The sequence below is a fragment of the Dermacentor albipictus genome, chromosome 3 (assembly GCF_038994185.2).
Source record: "Dermacentor albipictus isolate Rhodes 1998 colony chromosome 3, USDA_Dalb.pri_finalv2, whole genome shotgun sequence".
NCBI classification, from domain to species: domain Eukaryota; kingdom Metazoa; phylum Arthropoda; class Arachnida; order Ixodida; family Ixodidae; genus Dermacentor; species Dermacentor albipictus.
In genome coordinates, this window is record NC_091823.1 from 62,031,467 (window position 1) to 62,053,691 (window position 22,225).

The 22,225-nt window shown below is 40.7% G+C and overlaps 1 protein-coding gene across 4 annotated transcripts in view; it reads left to right on the plus strand.

Annotated features, from left to right (window-relative positions):
• The window catches only part of Naprt (nicotinate phosphoribosyltransferase), a 61,525-nt gene extending 41,661 nt beyond the window's left edge, over positions 1-19,864 (plus strand). For all 4 annotated transcript variants that reach the window (XM_065427921.1, XM_065427924.1, XM_065427925.1 and 1 more), the window contains 5 exons: positions 2,191-2,293; positions 3,461-3,546; positions 13,709-13,780; positions 15,434-15,541; positions 16,111-19,864. In XM_065427921.1, the coding sequence (XP_065283993.1) occupies positions 2,191-2,293; positions 3,461-3,546; positions 13,709-13,780; positions 15,434-15,541; positions 16,111-16,188 (447 nt within the window). In that variant the 3' untranslated portion in view covers positions 16,189-19,864. The remainder of the gene's footprint in view (positions 1-2,190; positions 2,294-3,460; positions 3,547-13,708; positions 13,781-15,433; positions 15,542-16,110) is intronic.
• Positions 19,865-22,225: the final 2,361 nt, after the last annotated feature.

The following is a 22,225-nucleotide window of genomic DNA, read 5'->3' on the forward strand; positions in this document are numbered from 1 at the left end:
AACTGGAGCTTTGGATATTCTGCCAATGCACTTGGCAGCTATGTGATGTTAAAATAAGAGAATAATAGAGTTTGCCATTTACATTTACAAGCATGGCGAGTCAGTGGCGATTGCTTTCTGCTGCTGGGTACGAGGTCCTGAGGAAATTCCCAGCTGCAATGGTGCCTGCATTTCTATGGGGGCATAATGCAAAAACGCTCTTATACTTAGATTCAGATGTGCATTAAAGAAGCACTAAAGAGAAGCACTAAATCAGTCTAGACTATGCTCATTAATTTTGTGGCAACCCCAGCCGTGGCCTAGTTTTAGAGTGCCCGCTTTGGCTGCGAAGAGTTGTGGGTTTGATTCCCACTGCCACTGGGTACCCACTGGTTCAAATGGGCACAAGTTTGCCTTGGCCTGGCATTCGGCTTCCTTCATGGGTGATATGCTTGGGATAGGAGCCTGTGCCCTAAATTCCTGTCGAAACCCTCATGAACACACACACAAAAAAAGTTATGTTTTAGCTGCTCCCATGGCGACCATTTTTTATGTGGTGCCCCAAATGCACCTATTGACGTGGGGACGCCTTCGGGTTGGAGACAAGCACCCCTTTCCAAGCGTTGATGTACCATGATGGCTAAGCACCAGGCCAGGAGTGTGCTTGTACCTATTTTACCGGTAGGTACCCGGCAGCAGCACTTGCCTCCCACAGCCACGGCAGATGCTCTTCAACAGGGTTGTCTGTGGTTGGAAAACCATGCGTCTAGAGACATCTTGTAAATCTCTATTTGGCCCCTATTTGAGATGTGAAACCCCCACAATAGCCGAGCACCAGGCCAGGAAACATATGTATCCATTACAAAAAGCCGGTGGGTTTCCAACAGCACTGGGATTTGAACTCGGTACCTTGTGCATACGAGACGGATGATCTACCATTATGTCACCGCTGTGGTAGAAAAAAAAGTAAAGTAAAAGTTTCGGTTCTTGAATTTCGTGCTGAAACTCTAGCACCATCATGTCAGTGTGACGTCATGAATTTTAAAGTATTTTCTCAGTATTTCTACCGTTGTGCCCCAGAAAAGGTAGTTGAAATTTGTTTTAGTTTAGTCTTCGGCTCTTTTAGAAAACAGTGCAGTCCATCGTTACTGATTAAAAAAGTTAGGTAGTCCCGAGAAGACTCCATCAAAGTGTATGTCATGGTAAACTGGTGAAGGAACTTCAAATTGTCATTGCCACTTGTCTTTCATTCTTGCATCTTCTCTGCCCCACAAGGCATGCTCTCACTGCAAGAGTGAATATTTTATTATTGTTGAAGGGTAATTTACTAATGACGCTCAAATGATTTTTTGTTTAGTCGCCCTTTAACGAACCCCAAGCAGTTGAAATTTATCTGGAGAGCCCACTATGCAACGTCCCTCCTAGCCCACAAGCTGTTGTTTTTGGATATGAAACCACGTGACTTGATTTGAGTTTTGACCTCCCCTACCCTCTTTGCTTAGCCAATCAATGGAAACTGAAAATTCAAATTATTGATCAAAAGTACAGCCTTGGGGTATAATACCTCATTAATTACTAATTAAAGTATTGGCACCACAATGTGTTGGGCTGCGTGTGTACAGGTACTCTCCCCTGGCAACAATGTATTGCGATGTATCGCAATTTATAACTGCAACACGCAAGCCATGGCTGCAGCTACGCTCTTGAGAAAATGTGGAGAGGGCTTCGCCATTCCAGAAATGCACATAGCCTCGTGCTTTATGCTGTCTGCCATCTTCGTAGAGAGATAATACAGTGGCCTACAGAGCAGCCTCTGAGTCCATACCCCTTAGCGTATTGTGCTTCGTCAAGGCACATGCTGCCTTAGCTTTGCAACTATTCTGGTTCTTTTATCCACGATGAAGCGATCGCTGCTCAGTGGGCCAAAGTATTATTGCTCTGCAAAGAAAGCAGATCACTGAAAGAAGGGGGTTTGTGCATTGCTTAAATGGCAGCGCCCTCTCCACTTTTTTCTCAAGAGCGTTGCTGTAGCCACGGTTCACATGTTGCAGCTTATATTAAATGCATTAGTACTATGGTTGTGGTGCAAGCCTGGACACTTTGAAATAGTTTGCACTTGGGTTGTATACTGTACTCTTATTGCTGTGGCCACTATTCATGTTCAACTGAAAAACTTTTCATTATTATTATCTCTATTATTGTTTCATAAAGCTAGTGGAGGTGAAGGACCTCTCTTGCATCAAGCTCAGCCTCGACATCCAGAAGGTGACAATACCTGGCAAGAAGGCCTGCTACCGCTTGTACGGACATCAAGGTCAGAGCCAGACAGTAAATTGTGGCATTCGGGCTGTGGAAGTTGTTGCGTAAGACGGTACTTGTTTAGTACTGGTACTGCTTTACTGCTTGAAGAGCTATCCATTCTGGGATGACACTTTCTAAAGGGACACTAAGGAGAGGCACTAAATAAGTTTATCCTGGTGAATGGGAAACTTCCTGTTCTCGTTTCATGACCAATGACCAAACTGCACTCTTTGGTTATTACATTTGTGTGAAGTCCTCATTTGCATTTTATTTTCACAAATTTAGGCCATATTTATCTAGCAAAGGTTGCCAGGTATTATTCTTGCTAATGCAAGGTTTCCTAATTGATTATCAATTAACTTTCCTCCAGTAGGCAGGTCTCAACATCTACGACAACATAAGGAGTTGGCGTGAGAACTTTTAAAGACCATTGCCACTAATTTTCCACATTTATATTTTTTCAGGCTTGACAAGCCTCGGGTAAACACTGACACTGGCCTGTTTGGTATTCCAACAAGTGCAGTTTACCCGTGTAATTGACTTAGCATTTCTCATTAGTGTCCTTTTAAGTTGTGCATTCATATATGTGAAAACAGGCATTCGTTTACAGCAATGCAAGTTGGTTTTGTGCATTGCACAAAATTTGAACGGTGCCAAAACAGTATGGCAAGACGAAAAGCACAGTGTGCATCTTTCTTGTTGTGTGCTTGATTTGTTTGGTGCCATTCAAATTTGAATTGGCCATTAAAACTGGGAAAAAAACTAAACTAAAAAAACATTAAGTTGTAAACAAGAAGGCAACAAACATATAGAAATACAAAAGCGATGTGCTAGTGTAAATAGCCCGATGAACAGTGAAATCAAAGACAAGTGTTATGGATTTCCCCTTATTCGAGATAGTTACTATTACCAGCGGAATTTTCAAATAGTTTTATTTCATATGTTGTTTCTGTGCTCAATTTTGCTCACTTTCTTGCTTTTTTTTGTTAACTGCAAACAATGTTCTACATGTGCTTTTCTTTCATTTATGTTGAATAAGAATGTGTCGGAAGCAAGTACAGGGTCTGTTTCTCGGTCATTATTCACATTGTTTCTACTACACTGTGTGTCAGTGCTGCATAACCAACAAGCACAAATCCACATATACTCTCAGTCCCACATATGGATGGCTTTTGTGCAGGTTATGCGCTGCTGGATCTAATGCAGAAAATGGACGAGCCACCGCCTGAGAAAGGAAAAAGGGTTCTCTGTCGGCATCCTTTCCAGGTCAGTTCCCGGCTACACCCTGTGTGGTGTGGTAGTGGTCATAGTTGCTCATAGTCAAAGGTACTAGAGAAAAGACTTGCATTAGTGTCTGCCGTAGCCACCAGAACAGCTTTTCATCCTGCATGAGAATGATGGGTACCAGGCATGGATTTGTCTAAACTTCATCCTTCTGGCTTCAAACAATCTTCTGTTTCCCATTCTAACATTATATTGTCCCACAAGATTTTTCTTTTTGTAGTCGAACCTCGATATAATGATCAGGGATATAAAGAATTGGATACAAAAAAGTAAATATAGAACATTTCTCACAATTGTCAACTAATGATAAAAACAGGTAAACTTCTATATGGATGCATATCTCGGCATTGCTCTTGCGAGACGCAATTATTAGAATTAACTGATTTGCATACTAACATGAAAGCGGATCTATAAACTGATTGTACTTTTCTAGACTTTTCAAAAGCGTTTGACCTTGTAGCGCATTGCCGTTTCATTTTGAAATTATCTGCTCTTAAATTAGTTGCTCTTACACTAACATGAATTTGCAATTTTCTTTCTAATCGTCAGCAATTCACAGCTGTTAATAATTTTTCCTCTCCTCTTTCGAACATTACTTCAGGTGTACCACAAGGCAGCGTTCTTGGGCCATGACTATTTCTAATATATGTTAATGACTTGCCCAATAACATTTCCTCACACGTGCGCATTTTTGCAGATGACTGCATTCTTTATCGTGCCATCAAGTGTCCCAAGGGTCATACAATCCTCCAAAAAGATCTAGAACTTATTTCTCTTTGGTAAAACACTTTGCTAATGATGCTTAACGTTTGTAAATGTAAAATTTTCTTTCTGCCTCAAGCATACTAAATTTATGTTTCTTTATCACATAAATAACATCACTATTGTGCATGATACTCCACACAAATATCTTGATGTTAACCTAACTTCAACTCTTTCATGGCCAACGCACTTTGCATACATATGCGCCAATGCATAGAGATCATTAGGGAACATAAGACGCAAGTTGCATAGTTATACTAAAGACATTCCTAAATTAGCTTATCTAACATTTGTTCAACCTCAGCTTGAATATGCCGCATCTATCTGGTCTCCCCATCAGAAATACTTGATCGAAAAGCTCGAATCTATTCAAAATAGGGCTGTGCATTTTATTTCACGTTATGATTTTAACAAAAGCATAACACAAATTAAACTCGGCCTCTCACTACACCCCTTGCATTACCATTGTGAGATAGCCCTGCTATCATTATTTCATAAATATGTCCACAATACAGCGCCATCAATTCTGCCTCTTGAAGCACCTCATTACAGGTCATACTGGTTGTACAATCAGTTTGATTTCAAGCACATCTGTGGAAAGACTAATTCATTTAACTATTCCGCTCTTCCATGAGCCATTCGCCTTTGGAACATTCTTCCTAACGCCATCGCTTATGAGAGTGACCAGGAAAATTTCCGGCATGTTCTAACAACGCATTTTTCAAACTCAACATAACCTAACGTGTTATTTTTTCTTGGCTTTCCCATTGTCATTGCGCTACTCTTCCTTAAATACTGTTTTGTTATAGCCAAATATGTCCCGCTTGCTCTGTAATTCTATTGATAATGTTGTGACCTCTCGCATTCAAAAGCATTCGCTTTGACCATTGTACAATTTTAACACCACATTACTGTATGTTAGCACATTTCTTATACTGTATTTCTTTTTGTATATGTATTTACATACGTATTCTAATTATTTTATAATCTTTGAGTGTACTCTCCCCCCTTATACACTGCCTCTAGGGGCCTGTAAGGTATCTTTAAATAAATAAATAGTGAAGATGGTAAACTTGGCGATTTGCTTCAGTGTATTGAAGCTTCATTCATTATACTGAGTTCATTATATTGAGGTTTAGCTGTACATGATAGTGACGAGTATTGGATATAATGGAGGTGTTTTTATAATGGATGCAACTTCATTATAATGAGGTCTGCCGGCATATCAGTCTGCGGACACCGGCAGACTGAGGAAGACGAAGTTCTGCTTCCAGATGGCACCCCACGCTCGAGCCAAGTGGCACGCGAGAACAAAATCTGGGCATTAGCACACTGGCTCGTGGTCGCCTACATACGAATGACAAGTAAAATAAAGATGTTGGAAAGAGATCACCTCATGCCTTCCCACATACTATTGCAATGATTAGCCTTATCTACCATGAAATTTTTGCCATTGAAATGTTTTTGGAACATTAAAAATAAAAACTTCTTAAAATATCGTATTTACTCAATTATAACGCACACTTATTTTGCCAATAAAACGAGTCCCAAAATTGTGTGCGCATTAGAATCGCCATCGGCATTTCAAGATGTCCGCCTCGTACGCGCCTCGAGCCTAGCTGCCGTAGCTTCCTCCATGTGCTGCAGTATGTGTGCCTAGGCAATGCTTCCTTTTGGCTTAGGTTAGTGCATTGTCCATCTTCCCATTTTCTGCGTTTGCTCTATCAGCATGGAAGTGCCGACTGTAAAGACATGCCGAGTTCATCACGATGCTGCAATTAAAAGGAAAGCGATCACATGTGCAGAGACGATAGAAATTGGGCCGCATGACGGGTGTTCGGAGTTCCTGAAACTTGTGTGCGGGACTGGCGCAAATAGGAGAGGTGTTCTACACCGACGATTGCTACGTGCGGTGCAGCTGCGTGGCCCCTATCTTGAAAGCGGTCTTTGACAGATGTGTCTGATGTGATCTGTCTGATGTGACAGATGTGTCTACACATCTAGGCACATCGTGCTGAGTTCTTGTCGCTTGGTTTGCGTTGAAGCGAGAGGCCGCACAAAGGTCAATTCCCTCGCTCTTGCTACCGCACTTCCTCACTCCAGTGTTTTGATACAGAGTTTCCGTGGTCATTGAGTGAGATGTGTTTGTTTGCTTGTGCACGCGTGACACCATGCTTGTTAATTTAGCTAGTAAGTGAATGTTTAAAAGTTTATACGGCTGATAAAACTACTATCCTCACTTTTCGTGTAGCTGTCTACTAATTTGCTATCGTAATCGATGCTTCGCCTTTCGGGCGAGGCTGCGACTTCTTTTATCTATTGCAACTTCAGTGCATTCGGAGTAAGTTCTTGTTTTTTTTTTCAAATGAGAGGAAGTTGTATTTCTGTATGAAAGTATAAATGAGAAGAAAGGGGGTTAAACGAGGGGCCTGATTTTTATTAGTCATATCATATGAAGCCAACAAACCATGGAGTTTCATATTAGTATAACTAGAGGGAAATCTGGTGCTGCGATCGTTCAACCATCATGGGAATGATGGGAAGTACAGGCTACGGATTGGCATTCTGTTGACTGGTGAACTAGTCTACAAGTACTTTTCGGCAGTTTTGGTTTCGCTCCAAGAGCAGTTGTTATAACCTGCAGCGGGACAGTGCAACGCAAAGCTCTCTGCCTTTGTTCTGTTGCTCAAAGTGGCGATAGCACGCTGGGCCAGCGGGTGAAACAATGTTTGTATTGGAGTATGATGTTGAAGCCCTGACGAGAAAGCAACGGCATCCAGAACGTTGAAAGAACATGTTTTGACCATTTAGACCTTGGTTTGTTAAGTGCGTTAGCTTGGCGCTGTAGCGTTACATGCTTTATAAAGCTTCGGAATAGGAAAAAAAAGGTGCTACTGATACAAGACATAAACAGTTGTACTTCTAGTGGCTTGACAATCGAATTTTATTGAGGACTTCATTATGCATTGCTTCATTTTTGCGTCCACGACAGGATGCAAAAGACATTTGAATTATTGCATGCGAAATGTGAAGGTTCTGGAATCGTTCCTCATCTGTGGCAAGTTGTTTTTTCATCCACTCTCATTTCCATTATTTTATCGTTTCTTTATTTCGTTTATTAAACACAAGTAATTTCCCCCATGTTCTCCTTGGTGTCAGCGTTTGTTGGCTTCTTATGATATGTATGAAAGTGTGTATTTCTGTATGAAAGATAGAGGTTTGCGGCGCTGTAAAGGACTTTTTTTTTTTTATGTCATGGCAAATGGGTGCCCGTTACAATAGAGCGTATTTTTTTCCCTTTTTTTTGCTCGCAGAAACCGGGTGTTCGTTACAATCGAGGGTATGTTAGAATCGAATAAATATGGTATTAAGACAGTTTCCCGTGGTGAATGTCGCTGCCCGAACGCCATCCAGATGTAGTGACATGCTTATTCAGAAGTGTCGATACTACTTTTGCAGTTGAAATTGCATAACAGAATTCAATAGTTGACAAAGTAGAACATTCTGCTGCTTTATAATGAAATGTTGTACATCTCGCACTCGACAAAGCTGAACCGCAAAAATCTGAGGACACCTAAGCACTTCTTGTGAGTTGTAAATGCGAAGTCAATAATGTACGATTAAATGCCACTGAGCGGTCCTTCAGGTTGTGAACTCCTCGCAGGCAAACGAGTGCATTGAGACGCCTTGTGCGTTTTTATTTGACCTTACCGAGGCACAGTTATAATGCAGGCAAGAACTTGCGAGGGCAAGGAACATGAGGATAAACCAGGACAGGCTTTCGAGAGTGAGAGCGAGGACGACATGGTGTTGCCCTCTCCCCTCATGCAACACCGCGGGAGCAGGTGTACCCTTTCACCAACTCTGCTCCGCCTAGGCCCGAGAGCGTATAAGGCTCGTGAGGCTGGCCTGCTAGTGCGAGCCATACTCACGAGCGCGCCTAGCATGCTTGTAACATGGCATTGCATCCGATAGGAAGTTTTGCTGCTACAAACAGTGCTGCCTTTTTCGCTCAGTGGGCCACTTGATGCCAAAAAATAAAAATAAAATAAAAATAAAGGTTGCAGTTTGCTTACTGAATATAGCCATGCCAAATGTGTTGTATGGATGTTTGACAGCACAATATTTTCTCATACACAGATATAACGAATTATCAGATATAACAAAGTAAATCTAAAATGTTTCTCACCTATATCAGCATGTAACAAATGAATACAATAATTAAGATATTTTCACGTCGGGCACAACTTCGTTAATAACAAGCTTTGACTACTACCAATCTCACCACACAGTGGTTGGCAACTGTAGCACCAGAGTTGCCTCTTGTAGTTTCAGTAAGAAACTCTATGCTAATAGTAGCCTCAGATTATGTAATGGGAAAACTGTCTGTTTAAGGTGTGCTGTGTCATGACCATTTGCAACTACATTCCTTGCTCATCTCAAGGTATCTGTCTAGTTTTTCCATACTTCTGTCATTGCTCCTCCACTTGCCAATTCAGTGGCACCATCTTGTCATAGATGCACAAACCCATCTATATGAGGAGTAAGAGAAATCTGGGGTCACATTCACATTCCCGCTCAGGCAGAGTCAGTTTCCAAGCAGTGTGACATGATTGGCTGGTTCAGTGGAAGTGGATGAGTCAGTTAAATTCTGATGAGAAGCATCGAGGCACTGGCTGGCTGTAAATAGTTTTGGCTGTAAATAGAAGTGATGTGGTCTATGGCTTTTTAGATCAATAACCTCTTCTGTTTAGAATACCACAGTTCTGCAGCTTCTACAAAAATTTCCACAGCTGAGCATGACATTGAAAATTTTGGTCAATTTTTGCAGCTGTAGCTCTGCACAGCTTGCAATGCATGTTAATTGAAGTCGTTTATAATGAAACTTAAAGAACTATGTTTTATGAACAGTTGCATTAGTTTATAAACAATACAATTACGCATGTCCTGTCTGCTCTGGCAGTGTACCGATGCACTGTGCATTGTTGTGAATCAGTTAATGATGTATGTATGGATCAAGGACAGCACAGCATTGCAGTGCATGGGGAGCCTTACCAAAATAATGTGCAAAACTTTCTCAGTTCACAATAGAGCTCTGAGCGAATTACAACAATGCCGGTGAACGCTAGCGCCATCAGGATATTTATGCATACACAAGAGTTTGTGCATTTCTTGGATATGCTTTCGTAGCGGTGGATGCATTTCTGTAGACAGCCAAATTTTGTAGTGCATATATGAATGCTGACGCACACAGTCATTAGTTTTGCTGCTGTCACATTGGCATAGTGTACAATGCGAGTTAGTGGTCATTGCGAAAGCAACCGCACTTTCATCTGCCTTTGCTGCCCACAGTTTCATTGTCTTTCTCTGTTTTTTTGTCACTGCACTTTTGTGTCCTCCTTCCTTGTTGGTTAGGATATGCTTGGTTTTTAAGTTATGAGAATGCAGCCAATTGATCTTTTTACATGCAAGTCATTTGATAGTAAGCGATATTTGTGTCATAACACACAGAAGGACTTGCTACTTGTAATAGGAAGCATGTCAGCAGTGTGGCCCAGTAGTCAAGATTCAGGTATTCTACAAGCAGCATAACATTTATTTATTTCCATTTTTACACCTTTTTCCTTTAACCCTCTTTGGACCGACATTCCAACTGTCCTCTGTCGTAGTTGGGCTGTTCCAATTTTTCTTTTCTTTTCTTCTTCTTTCCTTTTTTTCACGTGTGCTGAACTATTTGCATATACAGGACAAAACGGGGGACGGGACAGCAGCAAAGATGGACGCTTACCTGAATTCATGGGTAGGCGTAGAATGCATTCTACATTAAAACATGTTGAGGTAACTTTTTGACTGGCACTCTGATGAAGAACCTCCGAAGCACTTCATCAAGACTGTTCAAAGCACTGACACCCTTCAGGACACCGTACTGATATACTGCCTACCTCAAAGAGCACATGCAATTTCTTCTAAAGGGCACATAGTCTCACCTGGAAAACCATTACTCTTCTTGGAACTGGGAACAGATTTTTGAAATTGTGTGCACACTGTTGACCACTAAGGTTTGTGACAAAGGATTTACGAAATGTCTACATTCTCATGAACCCTGGGCACATGGCCTCTGATTCAAAGTTTTATATCTGCAGTAGTTTTTGCAACCTACGTAGCGATCCATTAAATTAGAATTGCCATGCTCTAATGGAACATAAATTCACTTTTGTCATGGAGCCCATCTCCTGTAAACTTCTGTGGCCGGCTCTACATTGTTCTTCTTTGAGGACAGTTAAGCATGATTTTGCTCAGATTTTTTATACTACAAGATGTACAAGATGACAGTATGATCAAGTCTTCTGTAAGCTTGCCAGGAAATTAATTTTGTTTTCTAGATGTGATGTGACATCGGCATTTTGTACTTCACATTTTCTGTTACCTTTGTCATGTTTTCTTTTTATTTTCCCCTTCCATTTGTTTCGATTGTCTGATGTTGTCAGTATTTGCATGACCTGCATGTGCATGGAGTGATGACAGATGTTTATACTTCTGTTACTCTCACAACAAGGTTAATTGCGAGTCATTGCTGTGCATGTGTTTCCAGTACTGCCCGTCATCCTTTGCGTTATGTCGTAGTGAATCTGTCTTATTTATTCTATCATGCTATATGCCTGAAGTTTACTGCAGCAGAAAAAGAGAATCGTTTGGGATTATGTTTCTGTTTTGTGTGATATTACGACTCACATTCATGTACAGCCAAACCTACATATAACAATACCGATTTTAATAGTATATCAGATGTAACAATGAGCAGCCGCTTCTGTGTGTTCTATCGTAAAATAAACCGCTTAGTACCATGCTCCCATGCTCTGTTATTAGTTATAACAATTGAATCTGGCTACTGAGTCTGTGTGCCAAAAGAAAAAGCAACACAAAAGTTATTTAATAAACAAAATAAAAATGTGTGCTGCCGCACCTGCCTGCATGCCCACACACCTACGCTACACTTGCCTTTGCGCCATGCACCCTATGACACATTTTCGTCATAGCCAGACCTTCGTGTGTCTCTCTCTTGTGCCATCTCCCTTCCACCCCTTTGATGTCGACATTGCTGGCACAGTCAACCAACACCACCTGTAACATGTTTCAAGACTGCAGCACTCGTGGTAATCTGTGATGCTACGCCATAAACCAGATGCAACTGAAAAAATGCCTCTCTCCCTGGCCATCATGCTCGTTCACGGCCGCGCTGGTATGCGAGCACATTGCTCGCATTTCAGCGTGGTTGTGGCTCATCAAATGCTGCAAACAGTCACTTTTGTCGTTTGGGGGGTGCCATGATACCAAGCCCTGCTTTCAGGATGTGAACACTGTCTCAGCTGGTGCAATATTAATTCTCACCTCCATCATGCCACCTTCAAGCGTGTGTACAAAAGCCGTCTACATTTGCCTGAAAAAGTGAGTCAAAAACAGCAGTTTAGTGAAAGGAAGGGTTCGTTTTAATAAGATGTTCACAAAAATGTTTTAAACATTAAATTAAGCATTTAATAGAAAGGTTTATTCAGCAGCTGCTGTTGAAATAGATAACAGAGAAATCATTTTCGTACGCAATAATTGCACCAATTATGAAGAGATTTGTTGCATGTAAAAGCAAAACTCTACAGACTGTATGGAATACTTACTCGCACACATGAAAATATGCATGCATGTGCACATGAGAGTATGCACAAACATGTCACACATACGCACATAAGAACATGCACACACAGGCAAACACACAGCCACATAAACGTATACATGCATACACACCCACACATTTTCTGCTGTACCGGAAGTTTAACATTAGGAAATGAAAATATTGCGAATATGTTTCTTGGGGCAAAGCTACTGTGACCTTAATCCATTGAACTCCAACCCATGATGGCGCAGCAGCACTGCCAAGGCCTTAAACTTGTCCTAGGTGGTGTCGAGTCAACTTGTGTTTCGGAGGGGTGAAAGGGTTCTTTTTCTTGAAGTTGTTTTTCTTTTCCTTTTGACCAATACACCCATAGCTAGATTTAATTGTTTTGACCAATAATTCTGTCGTGGGGATGTTTTTCGTAACCATTTTATTTTTACCATAGAACACACACAAAAGTTCACCATGCCGTGGCTGCTCATTGTTACATCAGAGCATTGTTAAAACTGGTAATGCCGTAAGTGGGTTCGACTATACTTCTTTCTGTACAATTAAAAATGTTTAGATGTGCATTCCGTCTGCTTTTTCTCATGCAACCCAGTTATAACAATGGACATTTTTTTGTCACTTCAATACTGTTATAAGTAGGTTGAGCTACCGTACATGTGCCAAAACGGGTACAAGTGAATGTCACTCTGGCAGTAATCCATGGGTAATGTTTCCATGTTCTCCCTGGAACAGTGAACTGATACTTTTTCCATATCCAATATATATTGTTTTAGGGGGTGTGAGGGAGGCTCCTCTTAAAGACTGAAAATGGGGCCAAAAATTATGCTTTCAGTTTAGTGATTTTCGTGTCTCCAAAACCCTTAATTTTCATAAGATTCAAAGACCATTCATTTCCATAAGAATTTATAAGTTGTCACAGTAAAGACGCTTTGAAATATTTTTCCTTGATTTCTCAAAAATGACAATTTGGCACATTTGCGATATTGGAGAGAAAATAGCTTCTGCTCTATTTTAGCTATCGTAAGAATACTTTTTTTACCAAAAAGGCAAGTACATGGAGTGTGCGCTAAGCCCAGTTTTAGTATAACAGGAAAATTTTTTAATTAGTCATGTGTTTCATATTTCAAGGTCAAACGTTTTTCAGGCAACTTTGATGGATTCTGATTCTACTTCAAATTGACCTTAGACATTGGTTTATACGTTTGTGCACACCTTAGGCATTCTAGATTATTTCTATATCCCAACCACTCCATTTGACCACTGTGTTCGACCTCTGTGTTAGTTTTTTTTTTCTAGATTCTAACTTTCCTCTAAACAAAAAACCCAATTTCTATTATATATCAGGTACTGCTTGTCATAGGATAAGAATAATTTCAGTTTTGGAATCAGCACATCAAAATACACAATGTGTGCAAATTAGGCTAAGATTTATCTGTAAATAAGAAAGCATTCAAGTGTAGCATTACCAGCCCTTGCTTAATGCACTTAAATATTGCATGTAAATGTTTAGTTTAATTGTAATGCAGTCATGTTCAAGGAAAGTGGAACAGGGGTATTGGAGATAGTGATTATGTAAATGTACATTTTTACTCTACAATAAAAACCACACTTGCGATTGCTGGTAGTGTAGAGTGGCAGAAGAACTTGAAAGATAATTATATGTGTTGTTCATGATCATGTTTTCATCGTCTTGTCATTGTAAAACAGGAGTCGAAGCGTGCATATGTGATTCCCGACTATGTTGAAGACCTGTGCCCACTCTGGTGGGACCATGGCAAGGCAAGTTCTTCTCTTAGAATTGGTTATCATCAGGCAATTTCATGTCCATTACAGGACAAAGGCCTGTCTCGGTGATCTCTAATTAATACTTTCTTGTGTCAGCCGATGAGCATTCTATTATTACAAACAAAACTCGGCAATAACACAAGGGATGATAACAGAAGTGAACGACCCCGGCACTTCTTTCTTCGTTCCCAAGTGCTTAGTTAGGGCTGAGTGTTGTTTGTGAAAATGAATTAATTCCAACTAGCCCAATTTGCAGTACTACTTAACCTTTCTATGCTTGCAGATTTTCCCATTTGATACAATTTAACTTGCCTGTGTGCCCATTTTATTACTCAGATAAACCATCGGTTATCGGTCCTATATTACATGTGCTCAACTCAACTTGCTTTTAATCTCAACTAAAATATAAAGTAATTGTGTTAGCTCCCTCATCTGTATTGTCAACTTGCTCTATTGTTTATCAATTTCTTTAATTGCTTGTCTTGCAATCCTTAGCCTTCTTTCGAGATTATTCATTACCATGCCAAGGTTTGACCTCATAGATTAGCCACTGGCAACATTTATATTCTTTTCATTTAAAGAATATTGAAAAGCTGCCATTTGGCAGTGCCTAGCATGAGCATTCCTATGCATTCACCAAATTTCCTGGTGCAAACATTCGTAAATTTTTGTCATATGCATATCCATTGCTTGTTCCATATGCATGTCTTATAAGCACCTTAATTGGGAATTGTCCCTGCAATGTTGCCGCAGTACATACTTTTTGTTTAAAATTGTAGGATGACAATTTCTTGATATGGCTGATTGCTAATAGCAGTTAACTAGTTCAGTGATACGCTTCATGCATTGTGTTCTTTATTTGTTAAATACATAAGTGCATTGCTGGTGTATGTAGTTAATGGTGAAGTCTGTAGGGTGGCAGTGCTTTCCATTTAAAGTGCATGAAATTTTGTAAAGTTTGCCGTTTCAGTGACAACTGGTCACTAATTGTTAAAAATTGGAGCTTAGAAACAAAATACTGACTTTTTTGGCTGGTCTGACTTCATAGCAGTGGCAGACTCTGCAAACTTGGTAATAATTATCAATGAGCTCATTATTAATTGGTTAAATTACCTATAATTACTTCTAGTGCACATATTGCAATTCAGGAGTTGAAGGTGGCTAGGGCTCAAGAAATGTTCATCTAGTTGTATTCATCAGACTGGTACCAATTTCATGATATACGTCTGCAAGCTTGTAGCAAAAATTGCACTGGTGTTCCACTTATTTTTTCATATACCATTGCTTACACATTGATGGACTAAAATATGTTTAACTCTAGTTTATATCATGGCAGATAGTAGTGTGAAATGAATATGTCAAAACTGGTGCTTGTTTCAGGATTCCTGCTAAGTGAGCTTACTTTGAGCACTAACCAGCTTCAATTAGGCAATTGCTACATGTGGGACTGTATGGCTTAGGAAAATTTACCCAAAGTACTTATTGGCAATTATCACATAATTTCTAACATCCACTGCTCTCATAAAGCTTGGCTAGCAAACATTGACAGTTGCTGAATTGCCCTGTGCACTTGCGTGCTTTGCAGTACATGCTATAACATTTACCGTCACATTTATGCACTTTCCTCTGATGTGTAAATTTACTCAGATTGCCAGAGATCTGCCTCCACTCGACGCCATACGAAACCGAGTCCAGGAGTCGCTGAAGACTCTTCGGCCAGATATCAAGCGAACCTTGAACCCAACACCGTACAAGGTATGTTTACAAGAGGGAGCTACTCATTTTGAGTTTGCACGTGTGGGAGCAGCCTTGTAGTTGATGGCCAAAAAAGACAGCAAGGTGGCACAGCAACTGCAGTTGTCTTTGATGAAATCTGAGCAGCATCTTTGGTCACTTTGCCGCAAATGGCCTTGAAATGTGTTGTGCTAGTGCTCTCCGGCATTCACTGAACTTTTGCAACATGGGCGTCAACAACAGACATTTCTACACACAGACTACCACACATCAGATCACTCTCGAAGTAAGCATAAAGTAACTTTCCATTTAGCTTCTATGTTTTATTCCTCAAATGATAAAGGAGCCAGACACAAACCTTGGCAAAAACTTTGCTATGGGAGCATGGACAAACATTCCACAGCTGTACACAATACCTTCATCTTACTCCTTGAAGGAGAACATTCCCTGGTGCTTGTTCTTTTTTAAGTACATGTTGTATGTCATGTTTTGTTTATATAATTTATATCTATATTTGTGAGCTTCTCAACATCGAGATTGTCTTTGGTGGTGATTCACCATGTTGTTTTGTCGCCATCTTTCTGAAACAGGTCTCTGTCTCGGACAACCTCTACATGTTCATGCATGAACTGTGGCTGCAAAATGCTCCCATCGGAGAGCTTTCCTAACGCGTAGGAAACGGTGCATTGTTTGGACCGTCTCGAGGCATCTATCTGCACCCAACGACAAACGAAGACCATTGTGCTGCAAATGTCATGGACTGTGCATTGACGCTTGTTGATTAACGAATTGTTAAAACGATCACAAATCTATGCCACTTTGGTATTTGTTACCAGCAGCCCAGATGTGGTAACAGACAAATCAAAATAATCCAACCGTTGATTTGGTTTTGCACAGTTGCTCACAGTTTGATGCGAGGCAGCACGATCATATAGCTGCTGAGGCTGTTAATTCGGTACATGCACACTTTTTTTTTCTGCAGTTTTCACAGTTTTTTTTTTCATGTGGAATCGAAACTCATATTGCAATTGCTGCATTTTCTATACAGAAGTATTTTATCGTAAAACTCCTTTATTTAGGCTTTCGCTTTGGTTTGGTATGGTGGACTGCAGATGTAATGTGCATTCCACTACACATTGCCTATGTTATAGTTTATATATAGTATTTTTATCTTTGTGCATGTAGCTGATTTTATGTTTTAGTGAGCTATATTTACATAGTGTGGTGTTTCATTTGGTGTCTATGTGAGATGCTTTGCGTACTTTAGTTGGTGCTAATGCAGATTCTTTGTCACGTGCAAAAAGTCAAAGATGTCTTTCTGCATGGACTTTTTGGTGCACTGCCATTTTTGAACACTACAAGCAATTATATTTTTTAAGAGGCTGCCCTGATAATAGTTAGTAAATCTTTATTGCATTTTTGACAACATTCTTAGAAAGAAGAAAAGAAAGCTGTTTAATTGTGGTTGGTGTTCCTTCTTCAATATAGGCAGGCCATTATATTGTTTTCTAGAGGGATAACTTGCCACGGTGGCATGTACAATTAAAAGGGGTAACTACACGAAGTAGCATCTCTCTCTCTCTCTCCCTCTCTCTCTGTCTACTCTGGGTGTCGCTTTTTACCAAGCGCTATTCAACAAATGAAGAGAACTGAAACTTCAGGTACTAGCATATGACTCGATGGGTTGCTGCAAGGTTTCTGCTTTGTTTTTCGATTCCTTATCAGAACAGTATGCATTGCTGTTTGCAACAGGTTTTTAAGAGAGAGAAATGATTGGCAAACATTGGCATTCTCTGAGCTTGCAATACCAAGCATCAAAAGCACTATTTTTTTTTCTCCCTAGTTTGTGTTGCTAGACAAGCATTGTTTGTATACCTGTCCCAAGTGGTGTTATAACCTGTGTCTAGAACAGAGGTCTTTGTTGGTAATGCACGCAGTACTTCCTTTTGGGCAAGTCTGTCACGGAGTTGCACTCCATCCCAGAACATGGGGGCAGGTCTCAGCTTCTGGCTTGATTGAGGAATACTGAGTGTGTGTTTTTGTGCTTAGATAGCATCGTTCAGGGTGAGGAATGTGGGTAATGCAGAGAGCCATGTATGAGCACTCGTAGGTGTTTCCAATTGGTGAGAGCCACAGAACTTAATTTCTTGCAGCCAAGGATTGAAAGGTGCGTCATGTAAATCAGTTACTTTGATGACTGTGGTTCTGGTATTTATATATATATATATATTTTAAGGTGTATTGCTTTGGCACATCAATTTTATGTTGTCCTATAATCATGCTTTTATTATGCCCCATGCGTGCACCATCGGGGAGCCACTTAAGCTGACAGCCATGCTTGCTGCAATCGCAGTACTGTCACCATGCAATGTAAAGTGTAAATCTACACATTGGTGCCAGGCAACACCTTGTTGGAAAATATGTCCCATGATAGTTGCCACCTTAAAGTCATATTCACTGAACATGAGTGCAGTGAAGTCTGTCTCGTGGCTTCCATGTTTTGTAAACTTCTGTAGGGCTGGTGTATCAAATAAGTATTAAGGTTGAGTACCTGGAAATGTTAGCTCTAATGCCCCTAGTAGCCTTCACATATACCCTTGGAAAAAAGACCCACATCACTGCACAGTGAAATATCAGTTATGCCTAGATGGTTTTTAGGCATGTATTTTATGGTTGGTGATAATTACGTACGTGATTTCTAAAGCAATACTTCTGTTTCTAATGTTGAATTGTAGTTTGAAGAGCTTTACTGTTTATTTATTGTTGTTTCCTCATTTTTTTTTTTTTTACTTGAACCTCTGATGCTTTCACCTTGTAGCCTTTGGTGCTTTTCCACATTAGCTGATTTCAGCCATAGTATTATGAAGTACTTATACACAACGTAGTTGACGCCAAGTGTTTTCTGCTTGCAACATGTTAAAGGGACACTAAAGATTAGTATTATTTTAAGGTTCATTGGTGAATCACGCTTTTCAAATAGCAAGAAGGTCAGTCTTGCCAGGAGCGGAGGCTTGGAAGCAAGAAATAAAAAAAAAAAAACGAAGACAGGTGGCAATGCCATCTTGAAAGTTTTCGCATCAAGTGAACCCATGCCATCATGGATTTTGATAGCCTCCGCTAGGGTCTACTCAATTGTCTAATGAGAAAGAAAGATTTCATTGTGTTCTGAAGGAACCAAAGACTCAACTTGGAAGGTTTCTAAAACTGTAACTGTGCAAAAGCTGGCCTAATGTAAATATATAGAAATTTGTGATGTCACACCGACATACTATACTGAAGGAATGAAATGCTAACTGAAAGGGCTAATTGATGAGCGTACTTTCTTTTCCACAGTCTCCAGTTCAGATGACATAGGTGTAATTTTGACATTTGGATCAGAGTTTACATCAGCTTTAGCGACCAGATTCGTAGCAACGTGACATGGTGCTCTTGAGTAATGGCACATATCGGATGTTCTGCTTTAGAGCTTCCTGTCACATTTCATTTCATGAGTATAGTGCGATGGTATTGCTGCAAAATTCAAGAAAGGAGTTGGGCCTCCATTTTCCCTGCAAGTAATCAATCTTTTCTTGCCGAATAAATGGAGATATAAATTTGAAAAATATTTACCAATCTATGCTTCCTTAACATTGCATTTTAGTGTCTCTTTATCTTGCCTTCATAGCTTATCATGTGCACTTGAATAGATCTGCTTGTTATGGAAAGGCAAAATGTACTTTTCACACATATAAACTGGTGGTATGTTTAAGCACTTGGAATCAAACTTGTTTTGTGATCGGTCTGCAACCTGCTCAGAGGTATGAACAAAGTATGGTAAAAATGGGCGATCATAAGCGCAGAGCTAGATTTTTATTTTATCCCAAGAGCAATAGTATTTTTGTAACCAGATGTGTTACTAATCTGCATAATTTTCTAGGAAGACGTTATGCACAGATCTGAATTGAGCTGTGAAATTTTCTTTTAGGGTTTTATTATTAACGCCGATTGACTGGTTCCTTTGCTATCTCAGGAGCTGGCGTGCACTCTTTTGAGATTAGCAAACATGCAACACGCTAGTGGTGCTTGTGGAGACTTATTTGTTGAGTGAGAAATGTATCTATGCAGCAGCTTATGTATACTTACTGTGTATCACAGATGCATGACTTCTCTAGTCCTAGTCAGTACTGTGTAGATACAATGTTATTCAGTGTTTTTTTTTTCTTTTACCTATTCACATATCTGCAGATTTGCTGACTTTTTTTCTTTTTACATGATGGTTTCCAAGTGTGGAAAGTAACATCATCCGTGTATAAATGGCTTCACTTTCTTTTATTATCTGTTCAATAAATGCTAGTTTTTATTACAGATGGTTGTCATTTTTTACAGGGTTAAGCATTCAGAAATGTGCACTCGCAGTACTGCTGGCATTCTTTGTGGCAACACTTTGCACCGTTAATGGCACACCAATCCTGTACTCTAGTCATGATGATACGGTCACAGTTAAAGACACCCTGAACCACTTTTTATCAAAATGGAGAAATGCATTTGAAGGTAAAACAGTGTATTTGAGAAATAGTTTCACAAAAAGTACTTCAGTGCATTCAGCAAAAGCAAAGTTTTTGGCAATCAAACGCTCCCTTTGCGATGCTTCCACTCCTTTTTCAATGCCTTGCACTGCGAAAGCTATGGCGGAGCTGGGCATGCCCACCACGCTCCGCCTACTGAAAGTAACTTGCGTGCAGTTCAAATTTGATTTTGGATTTTAACATAGATGCCACTACATTTAATTTTAGTGCCTACAATGCACCAAGCATAGGCCAAATGCAGTTGTCCTCAGTGAGCCAGCCTGTATGACCACCTGTGACTGACTCAGTGGCGCACGCTTGTGTGCGTAACAGTGGAGACTGTGACCTTCTTTCTTCCTTCTCTTTCAATCACCTTTCCCGCTTCCCTTGTGCAAGGTAGCCTATCGGGCTCCCTACCTTTCTCTAATGACTTATCTCTCTCTCTAGCCAGTGGACTCGTCGCAGCTTCCACAGTGTCTACGCCACGTAATAGACCGCAGCTGCATGTAACTGTAGTGCTTATGCGCAGCACTAGCTTTGTGCACGACGGCTTGAGTCCATGTTCATGCTCATATGTTCATCTGACTGTGCTATGTGGTGCGGACTGGCTTTGGCCTTCACCAGCTTGACCAATGTATAAGTGGCCACATCCAGCTTGCACATTTTGAAGCGCTATCAATAAGTCTGCAAAGGCGGCTAACTAGGAGTGGCCAGGAGTGAACGCGTGCTGGCAAGCGTGCATGTGGTCTGGCCTTAATTTTCACAGGGCTCCAGGCCAGTATAAATTCGCTAGACCCGCCGGCTACAGCGCCGTTAAGCAAGGTGGCCAAAGTTTAATTCTTACGCAGGAGGCCACGGCTGAGTGTGAGCAAATGGTAGTCTGCTTCTTCTGGAAGTATGTAATCATTATCGAAATTCAAAAGCACATTTTCGCTTACTTCAGCCTGTTTATTGAACTTCGTCAATAAATATACACAGTAACAGTAGGAAGAAGCGCACTGATCCAAACACCCTTCTTGATTGACGTCAGCTATTGGCCAATAGCAGCCGTATATGGGAATCCGCTTTATTATGAAATAAAGCGTTCAGAAGAAAGTGGGGAGCAGGCTTCTGTTGAAATGGGAGCGTTTGAGAGAAAGGTGACTTTGCTCTCTGCTTGCAAGCTCCACGCGCCACGTACAGCCGCAAAACTTGGCTGAGATGTTCACAGCAGTGTATGCTATCTGCGGACTATATATTTTCACCAAGCCTGAGGGATGGTTCAGGACCCCTTTATAGGTGCCCTGAAACACTTTTACAACCTGCTAAGAAAATGGTGCCAATCTGTTAATGAGGGCCGTGTGAACGTGCAAGCCAAATATTGCACTGCATGCAGCAGGGAATTTGGAATCTTGTGTCAAAAGCAGTGAAAAATCGTTTTGGCAATGTCGTCGTGCAGCGTTATGGCAAGCAGCTGGATCCACAACAGCTATTGGCTGATTGTGTGATCGTGAAAACATTCTCAGTGTTACAATTATTGCTAATTTGAGTTAAATAAATGAAGAAATGTATGTGCCTGCAATCTCAAAAAGACATAAAAAACACTTCATCTTTGCACTGCCGGTCTAAACATGACAGTTGAGTGCTGTTGCATCTGCTGTGCTTGGCCTTTGAGGTGGAAAGCATAGCATAGATGCCACAGCTGGCACGAGGTGCCGCCACGAGCCGTCTCGCGTTCATCTTTTGGGCGGAGCCAGTAAGGCATTGCTTGTACCCCCGTAGCATGTCCCCAGTATAGCTTCCAATGCGCTAGTAGAAATGAAATGAGAGAGGAAGCCACTGATTGGTCTGATAACTTCACTTGTGCTGTAAGCATTACAAAAATTATTGTGGCCACAAATTCGTGAGGCAATGTAATTTAATAGTGATGTCATTCTATAGTTAGTCAGAAAAGTGTTTCAGGGCCCCTTTAAGTACAATGCTTTCTATCTTGTGATGACTTTAGTAGTCTCCCAGGCTGCAGTGAATGATACGAATTTCTGAGCCACCACAAGACCTGTCATAGTCCAGAGGAGCATGGGTACAGTTGTGAAGTTAGAGTTCGAAGTCTTGGTCATTCATGATTCTGGCAGAGACCTGCACACTTGAAAAGTGCTCACATGGGTATGACTGAGTATCCGCT